We start from the raw sequence: 20,930 nt of genomic DNA, 5'->3' as shown, positions 1-20,930 counted from the left end.
AGTAGATTCCTTAGTGCCCTTTACCCATTTAGCCCATCCCCCCTCCCACAACCCCTCCCATAACCCTCAGTTTGTTCTCCGTATTTATGAGTCTCTTCTGTTTTGTCCCCCTCCCTGTTTTTATATTATTTTTCCCTTCCCTTATGTTCATCTGTTTTGTTTCTTAAGGTCCTCATGTAAGTGAAGTTCTATGATTTTTGTCTTTCTCTGACTAATTTCTCTTAGCATAATACCCTCCAATTCATCCACGTAGTTGCAAATGGCAAGATTTCATTCTTTTTGATTGCCAAGTAATACTCCATTATATATATATATACTACATCTTCTTTATCCATTTATCCGTCGATGGGCATTTGGGCTCTTTCCATACTTTGGCTATCGTTGATAGTGCTGCTATAATCATGGGGGTGCATGTGTCCTTCGAAACAGCACACCTATATCCCTTGGATAAATACCTACTAGTGCAATTGCTGGGTTGTAGGGTAGTTCTATTTTTAATTTTTTGAGGAACCTCCATCTTGTTTTCCAGAGTGGCTGCACCAGCTTACATTGCCACCAACAATGCAGAAGAGATTCTCTTTCTCCGCATCCTCGCCAACATATGATGTCTGAGTTGTTAATGTTAGCCATTCTGACAGGTGTAAGGTGGTATCTCGTTGTGGTTTTGGTTTGTATTTCCCTGATGATGAGTGATGGTGAGCATTTTTTCATGTGTCGGTTGGCCATCTGGATGTCTTCTTTGGAGAAGTGTCTATTCATGTCTTTTGCCCATTTCTTCACTGGAATCTTTGTTTTTTGGGTGTTGAGTTTGAGAAGTTCTCTATAGATTTTGGATACTAACCCTTTATTTGATATGTCATTTGCAAATACCTTCTCTCATTTTGTCGGTTGCCTTTTAGTTTTGCTGATTGTTTCCTTTGCTGTGCAGAAGCTTTTTATTTTGATGAGGTCCCAGTAGTTCATTTTTGCTTTTGTTTCCCTTGCCTCTGGAGACGTTCGATAAGAAGTTGCTGCAGTCAAGATCGAAGAGATTTTTGCCTGCTTTCTCCGCGAAGATTTTGATGGCTTCTTGTCTTACATTGAGGTCTTTCATCCATTTTGAGTTTATTTTTGTGTGTGGTATAAGAAAGTGGTCCAGGTTCATTCTTCTGCATGTCGCTGTCCAGTTTTCCCAGCACCATTTGCTAAAGAGACTGTGTTTATTCCATTGGATATTCTTTCCTGCTTTATCAAAGATTAGTTGGCCTTATGTTTGTGGGTCCGTTTCTGGGTTCTCTTTCTGTTCCATTGATCTGAGTGTCTGTTCTTGTGCCAGTACCATACTGTCTTGATGATTACAGTTTTGTAGTATAGCTTGAAGTCTGGAATTGTGATGCCTCCTGCTTTGGTTTTCTTTTTTAAGATTCCTTTGGCTATTCTGGGTCTTTTCTGATTCCATACAAATTTTAGGATTATTTGTTCTAGCTCTGTGAAGAATGCTGGTGTTATTTTGATAGGGATTGCATTGAATATGTAGATTGCTTTGGGTAGTATCGACATTTTAACAATATTTGTTCTTCCTATCCAGGAGTATGGAAATCTTTTTTCATTTTTTTGTGTCTTCAATTTCTTTCATAAGCTTTCTGTAGTTTTCAGTGTATAGATTTTTCACCTCTTTGGTTAGATTTATTTCTAGGTATTTTATGGGTTTTGGTGTAATTGCAAATGGGATCGATTCCTTGATTTCTCTTTCTGTCGCTTCATTGTTGGTGTATTAGGAATGCAACCGATTTCTGTGCATTGATTTTATATCCTGCAACTTTGCTGAATTCATGAATCAATTCTAGCAGTTTTTTTGTGGAATCTTTTGGGTTTTCCATATAGAGTATCATGTCATCTGCAAAGAGTGAAAGTTTGACCTCCTCCTGGCTGATTTGGATGCCTTTTATTTCTCTGGGTTGTCTGAGTGCAGAGGCTAAGACTTCCAATACTACGTTGAATAACAGTGGCGAAAGCGGACATCCCTGTCTTGTTCCTGACCTTAGGGGGAAAGCTGTCAGTTTTTCCCCATTGAGGATGATATTAGTGTTGGGTCGTTCATATATGGCTTTTATCCTTAGTGTTTCTTTTCAAGAGCAGTTATATGGTGATCTGAAATTGATTATTTCATGTTACTTTGGTAGCACTTAATCCATGACATGTTCTATTTCTATATACTTTTTACATTTCTAACAAGAATTATGAGTATAGGGGAGCTTGGATGGCTCATTTAAGTGTCCAACTTCAGCTCAGATCATGATCTCGCAGTTCACAAGTTTGGGCCCCATATCAGGCTCTGTGCTGACAGCTCAGAGCCTGGAGCCTACTTCAGATTATTTGTCTCCCTCTCTTTCTGCCCCTCCCCCACTACACTCTGTCTCTTTCTCTCAAAAATAAGTACTAAAAATAAATCTTGAAAAAAGAGTTACGGATATAGCCCATTTTTTTTAAGAATTCTATTCTAAGAGCAATGAATAACTTTAGAAATAAATGAAAAATTATAGATTACCCCATGACAGTGATGTCACCAAGAATGATGTCAAATTATTTACATTGTCCTAATCTCTACCAGCTAAACACCACAATTATTTCTTAAAGCTCTCTCTTTTTTACTTTACTTTCTCTTCTGTTCATTCCCAACGTGTTTTCTTGCACAACTTTTGGTGTTGTGTTACTGACGCTGAGACCAAAGGTTGTAGATGAAATGTATTCTTTCCCTTGATATGTCACAAAAGTAAACTATCAAGTCTTTTTAAGCTTGACTTCTATGCAAGGTAAAGTAATATGATGGGCATGATGAATGACTAAAAGAAAATTTATTTTGGGGCACCTGGATGGCTCAGTTAAGTACTGACTCTTGATATTAGCTTGGGTCATAATTGAGCCCCATGTGGGGCTCTGTGCTGAGCATGGAGCTGGTTTGGGATTCTGTCCCTTTGCTCCTCCCCTGCTCAGACACGTGCACGTGCTCTCTTAAAATAAATAAATAAATAAATTTTTAAAAAAGAAAATGTTTCAGATAAAGGGTTTTATTTAGTTTCAATATTAATTTTGTAGTAGTATTAATTTTCAGGTTTTAAGTTGTGCTTTGTGGATTGAAACAATAGTTGTCTTACTTTATTCACTAATTTGTATTCATGAAATTGGTTTCTAATTTAAAGAGTCTACTTTTTAATGTAGTACTAAAATAACACTTATTCTTCTATAGAGGTTGTTTGTTTTATGGCCCACCTGGAACTGGAAAAACCATGGTTGCTAGAGCACTTGCCAATGAGTGCAGTCAAGGGGATAAAAGAGTAGCATTCTTCATGAGGAAAGGTGCTGATTGTCTGAGTAAATGGGTGGGAGAGTCTGAAAGACAGCTACGATTGCTATTTGATCAGGTATGATATTAAAATTTCGCTATATAGATCTGTAATCAATGCGGGTGTAAGTATGTAAGGATTAGATAGGTGTGGCATTTAATCACTTTTCAGAAAAATTAGACCAAATATTCTTTATTAAGATAATACTGACTTATGATAGACAGTTTTGTAGGAAGAAGAGAAAGGAATAATAAGATCTAAGTTCTTTGGAGTCTTATGTCTCATATCCAGAGAGAGGCTGGTAGTCTCATACTTAACAGTAGTGAGTTATGTCTCAGTATGTGAGTTGAGATTAGTTCTGCCCTAGAGTAGCTTTCAATTTCATATCCCAGATTGTATTGACAGCACATTGTAAGATAATACATTCTGATCTACTAAGGCATATTGCTGCAGATGCTTTTAAATCTCTTTATAGAACACACTGAGTTTCTTTAACTTAACTGAAATAGACTTTAAAAAAAAAATATGGCATCTTGCTAAGTGTTTTCCCATCCTGACATGGAGGAAGGCTATGTCATTGTCTTCTGTTCTTTGTCTTGTTTTAGCAGTTGATTTTAAATATATATTTTGTGTGTCCCAATAACTATAGCTATATGAAACCCAAGGTATATGACCAGTGGAGTATGTATTTTGAATAATTCCAATGGAGAATGCAAAAAAATTAAATTGTTTGCATTATATTTTTGGATCTGTAAGTTCTTAAAATATAGTTCTTAGATTTATGTTTAGATTTACAAATTAGAAATTAATTCTCCTAAGCAAGTTAGAATGAAAACAGATTAAAATGGTTCATATTAAGTCTATATATTTGAAGTTTTTCATATTAACATGCAACCACTGGACCTGCTTTCTAGGCTTATCAGATGCGCCCATCCATTATTTTTTTTGATGAAATTGATGGTCTGGCTCCTGTACGATCAAGCAGGCAAGATCAGATTCACAGGTAAAATTTGTTTAATAGCACTTCTGTCTTTCTTCCTGTATTCTGAGCTGTACTGATACTGCATAAGGGATAGAATATTAAAATAGTGAAAGATACTTCACAAACCAGCAGTTTCCTCTTGTTGGTAGAACCCCAATATATAGTACAAAAAGAAAAATGAACCTGTTCTGCATGGCAAGGTATTCACAAGCACAGTGTTAAAATCTTGGTTACAGGTTTAATTCATGATACAAACTTAAATGTCCACTGGCTAGTGAGGTGTAAGGCAAATGAAATGAGTGAGGCAAGCCAGTAGTAAGAGTGGGACTATGGTTTGGAGTGTGGCTGAGCATCTAATCATAAGAGCATAGCCAGTTGTTTTTAGCCCAAACCTATTATTGAAGTGCAGAAGTTGACTCAGACTTGAAAAATAAATTTGCACTTTCTTAAATGTTATATTCAAATTTTTGTGTTAAATATCTTTTAAATGTTGCCAACTAATTCAGATCTTTTTAAGATACTGCTTTGGCCAAACAAAATATGTCTTAGTGCATGACTACTAGTTTGAGATTCAGTTATTAGGCCAACTTTTTAATTTTCAGAATGAGAGAATTGCATCTCCTCTATGATAAACTGACTGCCAAGGTGGGGGCACTTGTCCTTAGTGACACTGCCTCAACTTGAATCTAAATTTTAATCCTAGTTCATCTTCAGTTTTTCAGAACCCTCTTTTCAAATTGTCTCAAGTATTATCTGTAATTGCTTAATTAATTTTGGATACTCTAAAGCAAATGTTTACATGTCTTCATATATGCCAGTATTGTTTTTTATTATAAATAATATGAAGAGGAATAAGACATAATAATGTGAGAAGTAGGTTTTTATTTTCTTAACAGCTAACAATATTTACTGTAGTCTGGTGGTCTTTGACTTGATACTATATACAATTTCATTTGTTGCTCTTAGTAGATCAAAATGTTAAGTGCTATGGTAAAAATAGTTGTGTCTGCAATAACTTACAGTAATCATACAGACTTTTTATATATGACAAATTTCATCAGCAGCCATATTGTATTCATTGTATTGGTAGGATCAAACATATTTAACAATACTACCATTACTTTGCAACCAAATAATTAAGTACTATGTTTTGGAATAGTTCTAAAAGGAATTAGAAATTTTAGCAACAAAAATTATAATTTGGGAAGCACATGCCTTCTCAAGTACATACATGTATTTAATTGAAGGATAGTTGACCTACAGTGTTACTAGTTTAAGGTGTAAAACATAACAATTCAGCATTTCTATATATTAAGCTATGCTCATACAAGGTAAGTGTAGTTGTCATCTGTCACCATACAGTATTATTACAATATTCACTATATTCCCAGTGCTACACTTTTCATTCTCATGACTTACTTTATAACTGTAAGTTTGTACCTCTTAATCTTCACCCATTCTGCCCACACCCCCAATCTCCCTTCCTCTGGCAATTACCAGTTCTATATTTATGGTTCTGTTTCTGTGGTGTTTATTTGTTTTGTTTTTAGATTCCACATGTAACTGAAATAATTTGTTATTTGTCTTTGAATGACTTATTTCATTTAGTGTAACATCCTCTAGGTTGCCTCAGATGGCAAGATCCCATTCTTTTTTATGGCTGATATTCCATTGTATACATATATAGCACGTCGTCTTTACCCATCTATCATCTATTGATGGACAGTTAGGTTGCTTTCATATCTTGGCTATTGTAAATAATGCTGCAATAAACATAGAAGTACATGTATCTTTTCCAGGTAGTGTTTTTGTTTTGGGGGGGGTGGTAATAAACAGTAGTGGATTATATGGTATTTTTAACTTATTGAAGAACCACCATCCTATTTTCTATAGTGGCTGTAACAATTTACATTCCCAGCAACAGTGCATGAGGGTCTTCTTTTCTCCACATCTTTACCAACACTTGTTATTTCTTGTCTTTTGATGTTACCATTCTGACAGATATAAGACAATACCTTATTGTGGTTTTGATTTTCATTTCCCTGATGGCTAGTTGAATATCTTTTCACGTGTCTTTCGGCTATCTGTATGTCTTCTTTAGAAAAGTGTTTGCTCTTTCAAAGAATGTGCTCTGCCCATTTTTTAAATAGATTATTTGGTTTTTGTTTTGTTTTGTTTTTTTTTTTGGTTTTGAGTTGTGTAAGTTCTTTATATATTTTGTATATTAATGCCTTATTGGATACATCATTTGTAGAGGTCTTCTCCCATTCAGTAGGTTGCCTTTTTGTTTTGTTGATACCTTCCTTTGCTTTGCAAAAGGTTTTTATTTTGATACAGTCCCAATAGTTTAACTTTGCTTTTGTTTCCTTTGTCTAAGAAGACACATCTAGAAAACTGTTGCTAATAAGGCCAGTGTCCAAGAGATTATTCCCTATGTTTTCTTTAAGAAGTTTTATGGTTTCTGGTCTCAATGTAGGTCTTTAATCCATTTTGAGTTTGTTTTTGTGAATTGTGTAAGAAAATGGTCCAGTTTCAAAGATTGCCAAAGCAATCCTGAGGAAGAGCAAAGGTGGAGGTATCACAATCCCGGATTTCAGGATATGCTACAAAACTATGGTAATCAGAACAGTATAGCACTGGCACAAAAATAGGTCAGTAGAATAGGATAGAGAGCCCATAAATAAACCCACACTTATATATGATCAATTAATCTCTGATAAAAGCAGGAATATGCAGTGGGGATATTGTACACAAGAATATAGACAGTCTCTTCAGTAAATGGTGTTAGGAAACTGGGTGGCTTATATATTGATATGAGAAACTTAATGTGCAATTTTTTAACCAAAGACTTAAAATATCTGAGCACAAACATTTTTGTTAAATTAAGCATTTTTAAAAGTTAGCACATTGAACGTTATTAAACTGTAATTTTTATCTGTTAGTAATAATATTGAAAGACAATACAAGTAAGTATGTGAATGCCGTAGAAAATATGATTTTTAGCTTAAGGAAGGATATAAATATAAAATAAATTAAAACCCTAAAATCTTAACTTTGAATTGGGAGTATCAATATGAATTCATGATGATTGATTTTTTTTTTTTTTTTTACTTTTAACTTTATTTATTTTGAGAGTGAGTAAGAGTGGGAGGGGGCAGAGAGAGGGGGAAAGAGAGAGAATCCCAAGCAGGCTCTGCACTGTCAGCTTGAACTCATGAACCACGAGATCATGTTCTGAGCCAAAGTCAGACCCTTAACTGACTGAGCCGCCCAGGTGCCTTTCAGGATGAATTTTTTTTTTTCAACGTTTATTTATTTTTTTGGGGGGGGACAGAGAGAGACAGAGCATGAACGGGGGGGGGGGGCAGAGAGAGAGGGAGACACAGAATGGGAAATAGGCTCCAGGCTCTGAGCCATCAGCCCAGAGCCCGACGTGGGGCTCGAACTCACGGACCGCGAGATCGTGACCTGGCTGAAGTCGGATGCCCAACCGACTGCGCCACCCAGGCGCCCCTCAGGATGAATTTTTTTAAGAAAAAATATTTTCTAGCTCTGGACACTTAAAAATGCCTAGGAGTTACTACAACCCAGTAGCAGTTCACACCCCTGGCACCCAAAATGTGGTACTAGCACTTAGAGGAGAGATGGTGGGTAATAGAAATGAGTTTGGAAATAAGCAAGACTAGCCTGGAATATCTTGTAATGCCTGGAAGCAAAGAAGCAATTGAAAACTACTAGGGTCATAACAGAATGACATAGTCAGTTTTGAAAGTTTCAATTGGCCAAGATGGGATAATTCGAGCATCAAAAATAATAATGACTATAGGGGCGCCTGGGTGGCTCAGTCGGTTAAGTGTCTGACTTAGGCTCAGGTCATGATCTCACAGTCTGTGAGTTCGAGCCCCACGTCAGGCTCTGTACTGACCGCTCAGAGCCTGGAGCCTGCTTTGGATTCTGTGTCTTCCTCTCTCTCTGCCCCTCCCCTGCTCATGCTCTGTCTTAAAAATAAATAAAAACATCAAAAGAAATTTTTTTAAAAAATAATAATGCTTATAATAGAGTCAGTTTTTAATGATCTTTTTTTAAAAAATAAAAACTTAATTTGTCACTCCAAAGGGTGCTAAAACAGTGACTCATTACTCTGAAAATTGATAAACAAAATGAATCAGGCATTTGTTTTTCCTGTCCTGTAACTATGATTCATGCCATGATTGAGAGTAATTGATGAAGTAACATTGTTCTTTATAGGGAAATCATAGGTAATAAATACAGAGGAAATTGTTGAAATAGAAAATCACCATTTTGCAACCCCTTATGACATAGTAGATCTAGCCACGTGGTTTTCAACTGAGAGTAGATTTTGCCCCCCATGGAACAAATGTCTGGAGACATTTTTGTGACAAATTGGAGGAGGTGAGTGATGTATCACTGGCATCTAGTGGGTGAAAACTACAGATGTTGTTAAACATTCTACAGTGCCAAGGACAGCTCTGTACAACAGATAATTACCTGACCCAAATGCCATTTGTGCCAAGATTGAGAAACCTTGATCTAAGCAATAATTGTAAGTGGCTACAAAAACAGTAAAGTAAAAAGGTTGATGGCGAAGTTTAGGATGAATATAGTAAGCTGATAACCCCTCATGTAAACCCAATCCCCTGATGTTAAATGAGAAACTGGTATTATGTACCTGCTGAGTACACAATAGGAAGTACATGGAATACTCCTATCATATATGCTATCCTAAGTAGTTTAACCTGCATCTATTAAGCTTCTAGATCTAACTGCTAGTTTGTAGGAAATATGAACGATATAGGACAAGTTAATGACCCTATCAGGAAACAAGTTAGCCTAATCCAGAATGTGGGAAGGAAATTTTACAAGGCAAAGACCCAGTTTCTTCCAACAAATAAAAGGCATGAAGGCAAAAAAAGAAGGTTCAATGGGGACTGTTAAGGAATTGAGGGACATTTGACCCCAAGGTGTGTGGATCTTGGCTTAAAAACATCAAATGTAGAAAAGATATTTTGAAACAATTAGGAAAATTAAATATTAGGTGATGTTAAGGAATTATTGTCATTTCCATTGGTGTCCTGGTACTGTGGGAGTTTTTAAAAGTCCTTATATTAGAAATAAATACATGAAGTATTTAATATGAAATATTTATGGATTAAATGATCTGTGGAAAGTTTTTGGGGTTTTCTTTAAAATCTGTTGGATGGAGAAAAACACAATTGGGTGAAGTCATAAAAAAGCGACACTGATAACTTTTTTTATATTCTTATTTATTTTTGAGAGAGAAAAAGTGTGAGCAGGGGAGGGGCAGAGAGAGAGGGAGACACAGAATCTGAAGCAGGCCCCAGGCTCTGAGCTGTCAGTACAGAGCCTGATGCCGGGCTCAAACCCACAAGCCGTAAGATCATGACCTGAGCCGAACCTGGACACTTAACCAACTGAGCCACCCAGGCGCCCTGAGAGGACATTAATAATTATTAAAAAGGGGTGATGAAGATGTGGAGATTGTTTTACTATTCTCTCTCCATAATTAAAATGTAATTAAAGTTCTTTTTCTTTCAATGCTTTATGTATATTCTATTTTATTTGGGCATTCTTTGTTGATAATGTGTATACAGTGGACCACTTTTTAGATACAGTTTATCTAGTATTTTTTCTTTTGAAGTATCCTTTTTGAGGAACTCTTAAGTTCCTATGTGAAGTTACGCTTTATGAAATGTCTTCCATTAGTGGCATTCTAAAAACCATTTATGTTTTTCATTGATTTTAACCTCTACATGCCATTTAGTATGTTATTTTACAAGGTTTTTAAATCTGTGGGAAGTAATGGCATGCTTTGAGAATATGTGTTCACATGTTTAATGTATTAAGTCTTAGCATAAGAAGGAATAATATATTCAGCATCATATGTTTAATCTCTTGTCGTTTATTTTTACATTTAGTTCCATTGTTTCCACCTTGCTAGCTCTTATGGATGGATTGGACAGCAGAGGAGAAATTGTGGTCATTGGTGCTACCAACAGACTGGATTCTATCGATCCTGCTTTGCGAAGGCCTGGTCGCTTTGACAGAGAATTCCTTTTCAGCCTACCTGACAAAGATGTAGGAATTTAACATTATTCAGAATTTGACAGACTATGTTGCTCTTATCATAGGAAATCTTGGCACAGTGAAAATTTGAAGTTTGAGTTTTGTATGTTCTGAAGCAAAGTCAAATGTGATTAACATCCAAAGAGGTAATGTATGTATTCTTAGGGAGGTTTTATTTTATTTAAAGAAAAGAATATGGATTTTTTTAATTCTTTTTTTTTTCTAATTAAAATAATGCCCCCCTAAATGTACTTTTACATTTTTCTCAATTTGAGCATAGCCTTTGAATGTTACCATATGACTTTATTTTGCTTCAGAGCATGTAGCCTAATAATGAACAGTTAATCCTTAGTCAATTTATTAGCCTTGACTTTTGCATGGACACTACCATACAATCCTACCTAGTTGTTTTAAAGCCACTTAATCTCTTGAGAACCAAGGAGGAAAACATGAGTAGTGCTGTCAGTACTCTTAAACAATTCTTAATATAGACCAGAATGAACAATAGTTCCATCATTATTAATTTTTCTCATTCACATTTATGATGCCTAGAACTTAAACACTAGAAATACGAATCTTCTTTAACATAAATTCCTTAAATGCTTACAAGTGCATCTTTTTCTTTTTACTTTTTACTGTTTTTTGTTATAGTAGGTATTGATTTCTTTATGATTTTTAGATAAAACTGTTTTAAATTGAAATTATTCAAATCTGAATAGTGCCTTATTATAAAAAAATTAAAATTGTTCTTATTTACAGGCTCGAAAAGAAATTCTTAAGATTCATACAAGAGATTGGAATCCTAAACCACTGGACATATTTCTAGAAGAACTAGCAGAAAACTGTGTTGGTAAACATTGCTTTAGGCATTAAAAGATAAAATGCATGCATTTCAGAAATTAAGTTGTAGGGGCACCTGGGTGGCGCAGTCGGTTAAGCGGCCGACTTCAGCCAGGTCACGATCTCGCGGTCCGTGAGTTCGAGCCCCGCGTCAGGCTCTGGGCTGATGGCTCAGAGCCTGGAGCCTGCTTCCGATTCTGTGTCTCCCTCTCTCTCTGCCCCTCCCCCATTCATGCTCTGTCTCTCTCTGTCCCAAAAATAAATAAACATTAAAAAAAAAAAAAAAGAAAGAAACTAAGTTGTAGTCTTGGGCAAGGTTATGTTTAAAGCAATACAGATTTTGTTTGTTTCTGGTCTCTTATTTGTGGCATGTTTTCTTTAAAAATACTGGATATTAAATAGAGATATTTGATGAATTGGCTATTGGGGAATTTGAGAGCAATGTTAGAAAATAATAATAATAGCTATCTTTTGCTGTTTACATTTTCTAGTCATTCTGTTAAGCATTTTATATATGTTACTTCGAGAAATTCTCACATCAGTCCTGCAGGTAGCATTATCCCCAATTTACAGATGTAGAAATGGCTGAAAGAGCATAAATGATTCTCCAAAGATCATATGTGCAGTAAATGAAAAACTGGAGTTTGAACTTAGTCTGTCATTTTAAAAGTCTTGTTCTTGACCGCTGTGCTCCATTTAGTGTTTGTACATTTCACTTGCAAAAGTTGATTGATTTGTTGATGGTTATTAACCGTTACAAGTTTACTGAGTGGAAGAGAGATTTTATCCTTACTCTGAATATTTTACTATATTTCTATGTTGAGTTTTAAATTTCTTTTAACCATATTCATGCTCATAGGGTGGTGATTTACTTTAAAACATTTTTTTTGGTTGCCTTGGATAGGATACTGTGGTGCAGATATTAAGTCAATATGCTCTGAGGCCGCTTTATGTGCTCTGCGTCGACGCTACCCACAAATTTATACCACTAGTGAGAAACTACAGTTGGATCTCTCTTCAATTAACATCTCAGCTAAGGATTTTGAGGTAGCCATGCAAAAGATGATACCAGCTGCCCAAAGAGCTGTGACATCACCTGGGCAGGCATTGTCCACTGTTGTGAAACCACTCCTACAAAGTACTGTTCACCAGATCTTAGAAGCCCTGCAGAGAGTATTTCCACATGCAGAAATCAGAACAAATAAAGCTTTAGACTCAGGTATGATACTTGATCGGCCATTTAATAATCAGGAAAACTAAATGTTTTATACATCCCAGAAATGTTTTGTGTTTGGTTTTTTTGTGTGTGTGTTTTTTTGTTTGTTTGTTTGTTTGTTTTTTTAGAAAACAGCCTCTTGAAAGGAATTTAGTCCTGCCTTGCCTGGATGTTTGAAGGAAACTTACTTCAAAGATTGCCCTTAATTCTGTTTGAATTTGAAGTGCATTTATATTTGTTATTCGTATCTACACAAATGTTTTTGATTCTTAAATTTTGTTGTACATTTCATTGACATTGATTTGCTAACTAATGCATTACATAAACGTTTGCTTTTTGCAATCCAGAAAAGTTACTAATGTACAATTTTTTTGTTTTGTAGATATTTCTTGTCCTCTGCTAGAAAGTGACTTGGCATACAGTGATGATGATGTTCCATCCGTATATGAAAATGGGCTTTCTCAAAAACCCTTTAATAAGGCAAAAGAAAATTTTAATTTTCTTCATTTGAATAGGTATATTTCCCTTGCAAATGAATATATATAATTTCTTGTGTGTAAATTCCTAGAAACTAAAAGATGGTGGTTGAAAATATAAGAATGCTAACTGATCTTCTTTTTTTAAGTTAAAATATCAAAAATTTTTTGGTATTACAGTTGTCACCATAATAGAAATTACACTGTATAAAGTAGTCCTAAAATCTGTGGAGGTTGATATTTTCCAAAGACTACTTGAACCATACTGTTATAGATTGACCAGCCATATAGTCAAAAATTTTGCCTTAAGAAAGTTAAAAATTGGTAATTTAGGAGGAAAATTTTAACTTTTGCTTTTTCTAAAATACAGCTAATTTCTTTCAGAAATGCATGTTATCAACCTATGTCTTTTCGACCAAGAATATTGATAGTGGGAGAGCCAGGATTTGGGCAAGGTTCTCATTTGGCACCAGCTGTCATCCACGCTTTGGAAAAATTTGCAGTATATACCTTAGACATTCCTGTTCTTTTTGGAGTCAGCGCTACATCTCCTGAAGAAACGTGTGCCCAGGTAATTCATTATTGCCCAGACAAGTAAGCTGTAAGAGAAGCAGTCTTCCAGAGACACAGTCTAGAATTGCTTATCCGTTTTGAACTTTTTTTTTATCTTTGATTTCTACCTCCAGGTTTATGAAATAGAACTATATGTAATTGCTTAGTCATTAAAGAGTATGGGTTTAAGTCACATTTCTACCATTTAATATCTGTGTGACCTAGGAAAGTTATTAGATCTCTGCCTTGTTTCCCCCATTTGCAAAATGGAGATAATAATAGTATTTACCTTGTATGGCTGCTGTGAGGATTAAGTGGGTAGAGTATTTAAAAGTGACTGCTGCATGGTAAGCACTCAGATATTCTGCTGCTTCTGTTTTTGCTATCTTTATATTAAAATTTTTCAAATGTAAGTTTTCTATTTTTGCATTTAACAGAAGTCTTCTAGATGTATTAAGCTGTTTTCTTCCTAATTGCTTAAAGCAATTATGTTTTCCTAAAAATAAGACTTTTAATACTCAGATTTCTCTTCATATCACATAAATCTTTTGCCTCTTACTAGAACTTTACAAGACTTTTACAAAACATTTAAAAATAAGACCGAAACGGGAAAGCATTTTAAAATCTTGAGGGTTTTATATAATAATTCTGGGAAGTTAAACATTGTTCCAGACCAATAAAAAGCGAGCATTACTAACATACTAACTCTTTAACTGAATATAATTTTTTTCCCTCTCTACTAGATGATTCGTGAAGCTAAGAGAACAGCACCAAGTATAGTATATGTTCCTCATATCCACTTGTGGTGGGAAATAGTTGGACCAACACTGAAAGCCACATTTATTACATTGTTACAGAACATTCCTTCATTTGCTCCAGTTTTACTACTTGCAACTTCTGACAAACCCCATTCTGCTCTGCCAGAAGAGGTAATTTGTAGAGGGGAAAGTCACTGTACATATGATATATGGGCTTGTTGGGAAGGATGGTGGGTGTATTTATATGTGTGTATAGTAAGGCTGCATTATAAATCTTTTTCTCTTCCAAAAACGGGGTTATATGATGCATACTATTCTGCAACTTGCCATATATATGTGTATGTGTGTGTGTATACACACACACATTTGTTTTTTAATACACAGTCCCATTCCTTTTAAAAGTAGCATGGCTTTTTCCATTGTCTTGATGTACCCAAATTTATCCAGATTCTTGTTCATAGGTATTTTGGTTGTTTTTTAGTTTTTGTTTCTATTGAACTGTTAGAGTGAGCGTCCTTGGGCTTTTTTTTTTTTTTTTTTTTTTTTTTTTTTTTTTTTTTTTTTTAAATGATTATTTTGAGAGAGAGAGTATAAGCAGGGGAGGGTCGGAAAGAGAGAATCCCAAGCAGGGACAAGTCTTGATCTCATGAACCATGAGATCATGACCTGAGCCAAAGTCAAGACTCAGACACTTAAATGACTAAGCCACCCAGGTGCCCCTGAGCTTATTTTGTATGAGCATTACTATGTGGACTTTTCTAGCATCCATTCCTAAAAGTGGAATAACTGTAGCTTAGTTGAAGAGTATGCACATTTAGAATTTTTGTTTGTACCAAATTACTGTATTTTCAAGTTAGTGCCTGTTTAGACAACTACCATGGACAAAAGTTCACACTTTTTCTGCCTGAAATACTCTTCTAGATATTTGCCTGGCATGATCCTTTATTTTTCTCAGGTCTCTGCCCAGGTGTCACCTCAGAGTGGCCTTCCCTGATCAGTTTCTTAATTATAGTGATTAGCTCCTCTGCCCATCACTCTCTTTTCCCTTACTGTATTTTGTTTTTATCACTGCTTGCCATTAAATATTTGTTTGCCTCTCTGTCTCCTAGTGAAATGTAAAATACATGAAGAGACTTTTTTTTCCACCTTTCAATTCTCAGAGTACATAATAAGTATATTGTAGGCTTCTCTGTGGTTTGTTTTGTTTTTAATGACTGAATTTAATGAGTTTTCCATATCTTTGACAAAATTGGTTTGCATATTTTAGAATGTGAGTAGGAAGATAAATTCAAATATTTTATTAAAGAGATATTTATTGAGTGCTTATTCTGTGTCAGGCATAGTTCTGGGTAATGGAGTATAGCATTGAAAAATACAAAAATTTCTCTATCTTCCTAGGGCTCACACACACCTTAGTTGAGAAAGTAAAAATAAATAGATAAAATGTATAATATTAACCTATTGCTATGGAGAAAAATTTAGCTAAGCAATGCCAAGAGAGTGTGGTAGGGTCACAGTGTTAAATAAATAGTCTTAAGTAAGGCCTAAGAAGATGACTTTTGAGCAAAGACCTGAAAAAGGTAAAATAGTAACCCATTTGGGGTATCTGAGGGACAAAGGTTCTTGGCAGAAGAAAAGCAAGTGCAAAGACCCTGAGGCAAAAGTGTGTTTGATGTGTTAGAAAAATAGCTTAAGAAGACCAGGGTGGCTAGAGCCAAGTGAGTGGAGAGCAGAGTAGAAGGAAATGAGATTGAGTTATCCGAGGACAAGAATGATGTCCCTGATGGCCCTGTTTTAATAGTTAATTGTGAGGTATTCAGCTGGAATTTGAGCAAGCTGGGAAACAGATATTAAGTGTATGTTATAGATTCTTAATGGCTTCTAGTGTAGTTAATTTAGTTCTGGACTCTTCCTTCATACTTGATCTTTTATGTGGATATTCCACTTTTGGTGAAACACTTTCTTTACTATTCAGTTCGTTAGCTCTGATTCCTAAAAAATAAACTCATTTTGAGAGGCTTCCATTTCTTTATCTGTTTTCTGAGTGCTATCTAGAACCTGTCAAGTCTGTTTTCATCATGACAACTCTTTGTTTATTCGAATGCTCTATTATGTTTATTTGCATCTCCCCACTCTGACTCAAACTTCTTCACACTAAACATTTCTTCTGTGATAACAGTATATTCCTTAGGGTTGTTAATACAGTAGAAGTTTATTTCTCACTCGCTTAACTATACTATGCAGGTGACTACATTCAGGTCTTAGCCTCCTCCCATGTAGTCATTCCAGACATTCAGGCTGAGAGAACTTTCTCAGTTTCATCACGTGACTTTGCAGCCTGCTTTTACTCCACCCCACTGAAAGGAGTGGCCCATTTATGTGCCTGATTCGAAAGATATGTATCGTTTTCTCTCCCATTCCATTGGCTGAACCTCACATGGCTGTACCTAACAGCAAGGGAGACTAGGAAGTATGACAGAGCAGTGTGCCTAAGAAGAAGAGGACATGGGCCTGATAATAGGCTCTGCCACACATCACATATTTTTAGTTTCTTCAGAATTCTGTCACTCTCCTGAATGTCTTTATATTCCCTTTGAAAAGCTGTACCCAGAATGAAGTACTCTAGCAGTGTTCTGCTTAACAAAGTAAAGAAGAATTACTATTTAGTAGCCACATTATACCATTGGCTTATTGTACTCACTGTCAGTTAAAACATTGTTAATCATTTTGAAATTTGAAAGATAATTTTATACTCTTGATAACAAGACAAAATAGCTGAGCATTCTTAATATGGATGTAGGGAGGTTGAAAATCTGCAGTCCGTTTGATCTGAGATAACTTTGTCAAGAATGTGGGAATTCTGCACTTAAAGATCTTTCTTTGAAGAATAGCTTCTCTTGTTTTTTGGGGGTAATATTTCTTAAGCATATAATTGTAAACTGAGTAAAGCATCCCAGTATCACACTGCATGGTAGGGTGGAGTGGGCACAGGACCATGGATTGCTTATTTTAAAAAATGAATAATGTAATTTATATGGCTATAAATAAGCAAGTCCACTTTGAGCCTTATATAGTTTTTAGTGGTTCATTGATACTGTCTGTATAGCATTGGGCTATATAATAAATGAGAACACTGTGTGTACCATTTTTAGCTACATTGGAGCTTGTCCATCTCAGAATTGTAGTCAGAGTACCTATATCCATGAGCACTAGTGAACCCTTAACAATTTAGCAGCATGGGAAAAATGAGAATGTTCTGGATAGATTAGCAACTTTCATGAACCCATGAAAGAACAGTGGGGATTAGATTGATGAGGGTTACCACAGTTCAAAGCATGTGCATGAGAGGACTGCTTTCCAAGATGGGAATGGTTTCTAGCGCTGAGGCAATGCTGGAAAGGAATTGAAAGAGCCCTGGGACAACTTTTAGTTAATTCGTTTTCTTCACTTCTGGCCATACCAGGCAGAAGTCAGCAAAGCTGTTCATCCTCAGCTAGAGCAGTGAGGTTGGGCCCAAAGACTACTGTGTCAGAACAGTGACTATCTGTGGCTGTCAAGATCAGGAGGAATGGGAAAACCCTGTGCTCAGAAAGCAAATTACAGGTAAATTTTATTTCTAGTATAGGCTAGCTTCTTCATATAATCACTGGGAGTAGAAGCTAGAATAGCTTGACAGCTATGGACAGTCAAGAATTCAAAGGCAGGCGAAGAGGAGCTTATAAATAAGCATTTGAGAAGGACAGCTCAATGAATAATCATATCCATGTATCACCAACAGACTGTTGTAGAAAAGAACCAAATGGAGATGTTATAAATGAAGTAACTCCCCGCACCCCCAAGTAAAAACTCTGTGAGGCTTTTGAAAAAGAGCAGACACAGATAAAGAGTGAATTAGCAAGATGGGAGATCGTGACACCGGGAATTCTTACTCTATCTGATACAAAAGGACAGAGATTTGAAAAATCAGGAAAAAAAGTTAGAATACAGGAGATCAATTCAGGTCTAACACCTGTTTAATGGGCTTTATGATAGGGAAGGGAAAGTAAATATAGAAGAGAAAATGTAAGTACAGAGGAAAATTTTTAAATCTTCTGAGAGAAAAAATACTACTAGAAAGGACTAAAAATCAAATGGCTTCTACCTTCTCATTGGTAACACTAGCTACTAAGGAGACAACTGAGCTATAGTTTCAAAGTTTTGAAAGAAAATAATTTTAAACCTTAATTTCCTTCCCAACAAAGTTAGCATTTGAATGAGAGAGCAAAACAAAGATATTTTTCAATATGCAGTGCCTAAGAAACTATGACCAATGACTCAAACCCTTGATTGAAAAAATTATTAAAGGATTATTTCTCTTGGATTTTTATTTTGTAGAAGTGGCATATAAGAAGCAGTGAACAAAGAAAACAGTAAAACTTATTGTCACAAAATTGTGATAGAAAAAATTTTTTAAGGAATGTGAAACTAAATCTAAGTTGGTCTTAGTCTGAACTTGATAATGGCAAGAAGGATATTGCAATGGAGAATAAGGAAATAAAAGCACATTCAGATTTTTGTCTGATATCTAGATATTGATTAACCTTACAGTTTGCTAGAAAAAAGAAACTTAGGTATTTCTGTTAACAGTTATAACAATAAAAAATAGAAATACAGCATATAACTTACAAGCCATGAGAGAGGGGGAAAGGGTACTAATTCCAACAAAATAGGTGGATTCTAAAATTCAATAGAGAAGGAATAGGTGCTTGAATTTCCAAGAAAATGTTGAAAAACCAATGAGGAGCTTCTAAGACCATCAAATATTAAAGCATACCACAAAATTAAAAATTAAAACTGTGGAATTCGGGCCAGCATGGGCAAATTAATGTAATATAGTCCACTGGTAGACTCTTGTTTGCATAGTAATTTAGTAAATGAATTAACAAAAATAGAGACCTTTCATAAGTGACGTTGGGACAACAGGAGGAAAGTTTCATATAACATACTAGGAACATTTTCATAAATATGGGAGCGTGGAAGACCCTGCGAATCAGGTCATGCAAAAGCTATGAATGTAAACTTCTAGATGTCAAAGATACACAAAACAAAGTGCATAAGCATCGCACAAGGAATAAATATTATTCTCTAATAATACTGGAAAGGGTTGAGAGATTGGCTAGAAACGTTCTTTGGGGATCTCTTTTGCCCTTTTTTTTGGCAGTAAAATATGCAGTGTACTTTGTCACTGAACTGTACACTAGTGCCTTTTAAGTGTGCAGTTCAGTGACAAAGTACATTGCATTAAGTACATTCACAGTGTTGTACAGCCATCACCAATATCCATTTCCAGAATGTTTTCATCATCCCAAACAGAAACTCTATACCCAGTAACCAGTTACTCCCCATATCCTCCTTTTCCAAACCCCCCCAGTAACTTCTGTTATAATAACTTTCTGTCTCTATGAATTTACCTATTCTACATATCTGTGTAAGTGGAATAATATGGTATTTGTCCTTTTGTGACTGGCTTATTTCACTTAGCATGTTTTCAGATTTTATCCATGTTGTAGCGTGCATTAAAATTTCACTCCCTTTTGGGGCACCTGGGTGGCTCAGCCAGTTAAGTGTCCGACTTTGGCCCGAGTCATGATCTCTTGGTTTGTGGGTTCAAGCCTTGCGTCAGGCTCTCTCCTGACAGCTTAGAGCCTGGAGCCTGCTTCAGATTCTGTGTCTTTCTCTCTCTCTGCCCCTCTCCTGCTCATACTCTGTCTCTCAAAAATAAATAAACATTAAAAGAGATTTTTTAAATTTCACTCCTTTTTAAGGCTGAGCAATATGCCATTGTATTTATGTATCACATTTTTATCCATTCATCTGATGATGAACATTTGGATTGTCTCTACTTTTTGCCTACTATGAATAATCCCGCTATGATTATTGGTATACAAGGATCAGGTTGCGTGGTGGTTTTTTTACCCCCAATTCTTCTGTACTGGATTATGTGGTAACTCCGTGTTTTCCACAATGGCTGCACCATTTTAACATTCATACCAGCACAGAGGTTCTAATTTCTCCACATCCTCACTAGCACTTGTTAATTTCTAGCCTTTATTATTTTTTTTATTATTATTTGTAAGTATTCTCTACACCCAACATGGGGCTCGAACTCACAACCCCAAGATCAAGAGTTGCATACTCCACTGACTGAACCAGCCAGGTCCCACTAGCCTTTTTTTTTTTCAATTTTTTTAAAAATTCATTTCTTTTGAGAGAGAGAAAGAGCACACATGCACAGAGGAAGAGGGGGAGAGAGAATCCCAAACAGGTTCCGTGCTGTTAGCACAGAACCCGACATGGGACTCAAATTCACAAACTGAGATCGTGACCTGAGCCAAAATCAAGAGTCCACATGACACTGAACTGACTGAGCCACCCAGATACCCTATGCAAAGTTGTAGCCTTTATTTTTACTGAACAACCACTCCTTCTCCTATCTCACTTTGGGTTGTGAAAGTGAATTAATTGATCTCAACAAAACCCTGGATATAAAACATTGCCATGTCAGTTACCATGTGAACTTCAGAGTCTTGAGTTTTAAAGAAGATCCCATATTTTTTAGTTGCTAATCTGTGCATACACGATTTATATGTAACTCCAGCATACGTAAAAGATCTGTGTTTTAAAAACATCTCTTTATTG

General features: G+C 35.7%; 1 protein-coding gene across 2 annotated transcripts in view; it reads left to right on the top strand.

The window, feature by feature from the left end:
- Positions 1 to 20,930, top strand: part of ATAD2 (ATPase family AAA domain containing 2) — a 68,806-nt gene that overhangs the window by 35,746 nt on the left and 12,130 nt on the right. For both annotated transcript variants that reach the window (XM_047842003.1, XM_047842002.1), the window contains exons 12-19: positions 3,227 to 3,401; positions 4,238 to 4,326; positions 10,263 to 10,422; positions 11,170 to 11,260; positions 12,155 to 12,469; positions 12,849 to 12,981; positions 13,327 to 13,513; positions 14,238 to 14,423. In XM_047842003.1, coding sequence (XP_047697959.1) covers positions 3,227 to 3,401; positions 4,238 to 4,326; positions 10,263 to 10,422; positions 11,170 to 11,260; positions 12,155 to 12,469; positions 12,849 to 12,981; positions 13,327 to 13,513; positions 14,238 to 14,423 — 1,336 coding nt within the window. The remainder of the gene's footprint in view (positions 1 to 3,226; positions 3,402 to 4,237; positions 4,327 to 10,262; positions 10,423 to 11,169; positions 11,261 to 12,154; positions 12,470 to 12,848; positions 12,982 to 13,326; positions 13,514 to 14,237; positions 14,424 to 20,930) is intronic.

Source organism: Prionailurus viverrinus, chromosome F2 (genome assembly GCF_022837055.1).
Source record: "Prionailurus viverrinus isolate Anna chromosome F2, UM_Priviv_1.0, whole genome shotgun sequence".
Lineage (NCBI taxonomy): Eukaryota > Metazoa > Chordata > Mammalia > Carnivora > Felidae > Prionailurus > Prionailurus viverrinus.
This window is presented reverse-complemented; position numbering and strand designations above follow the sequence as displayed.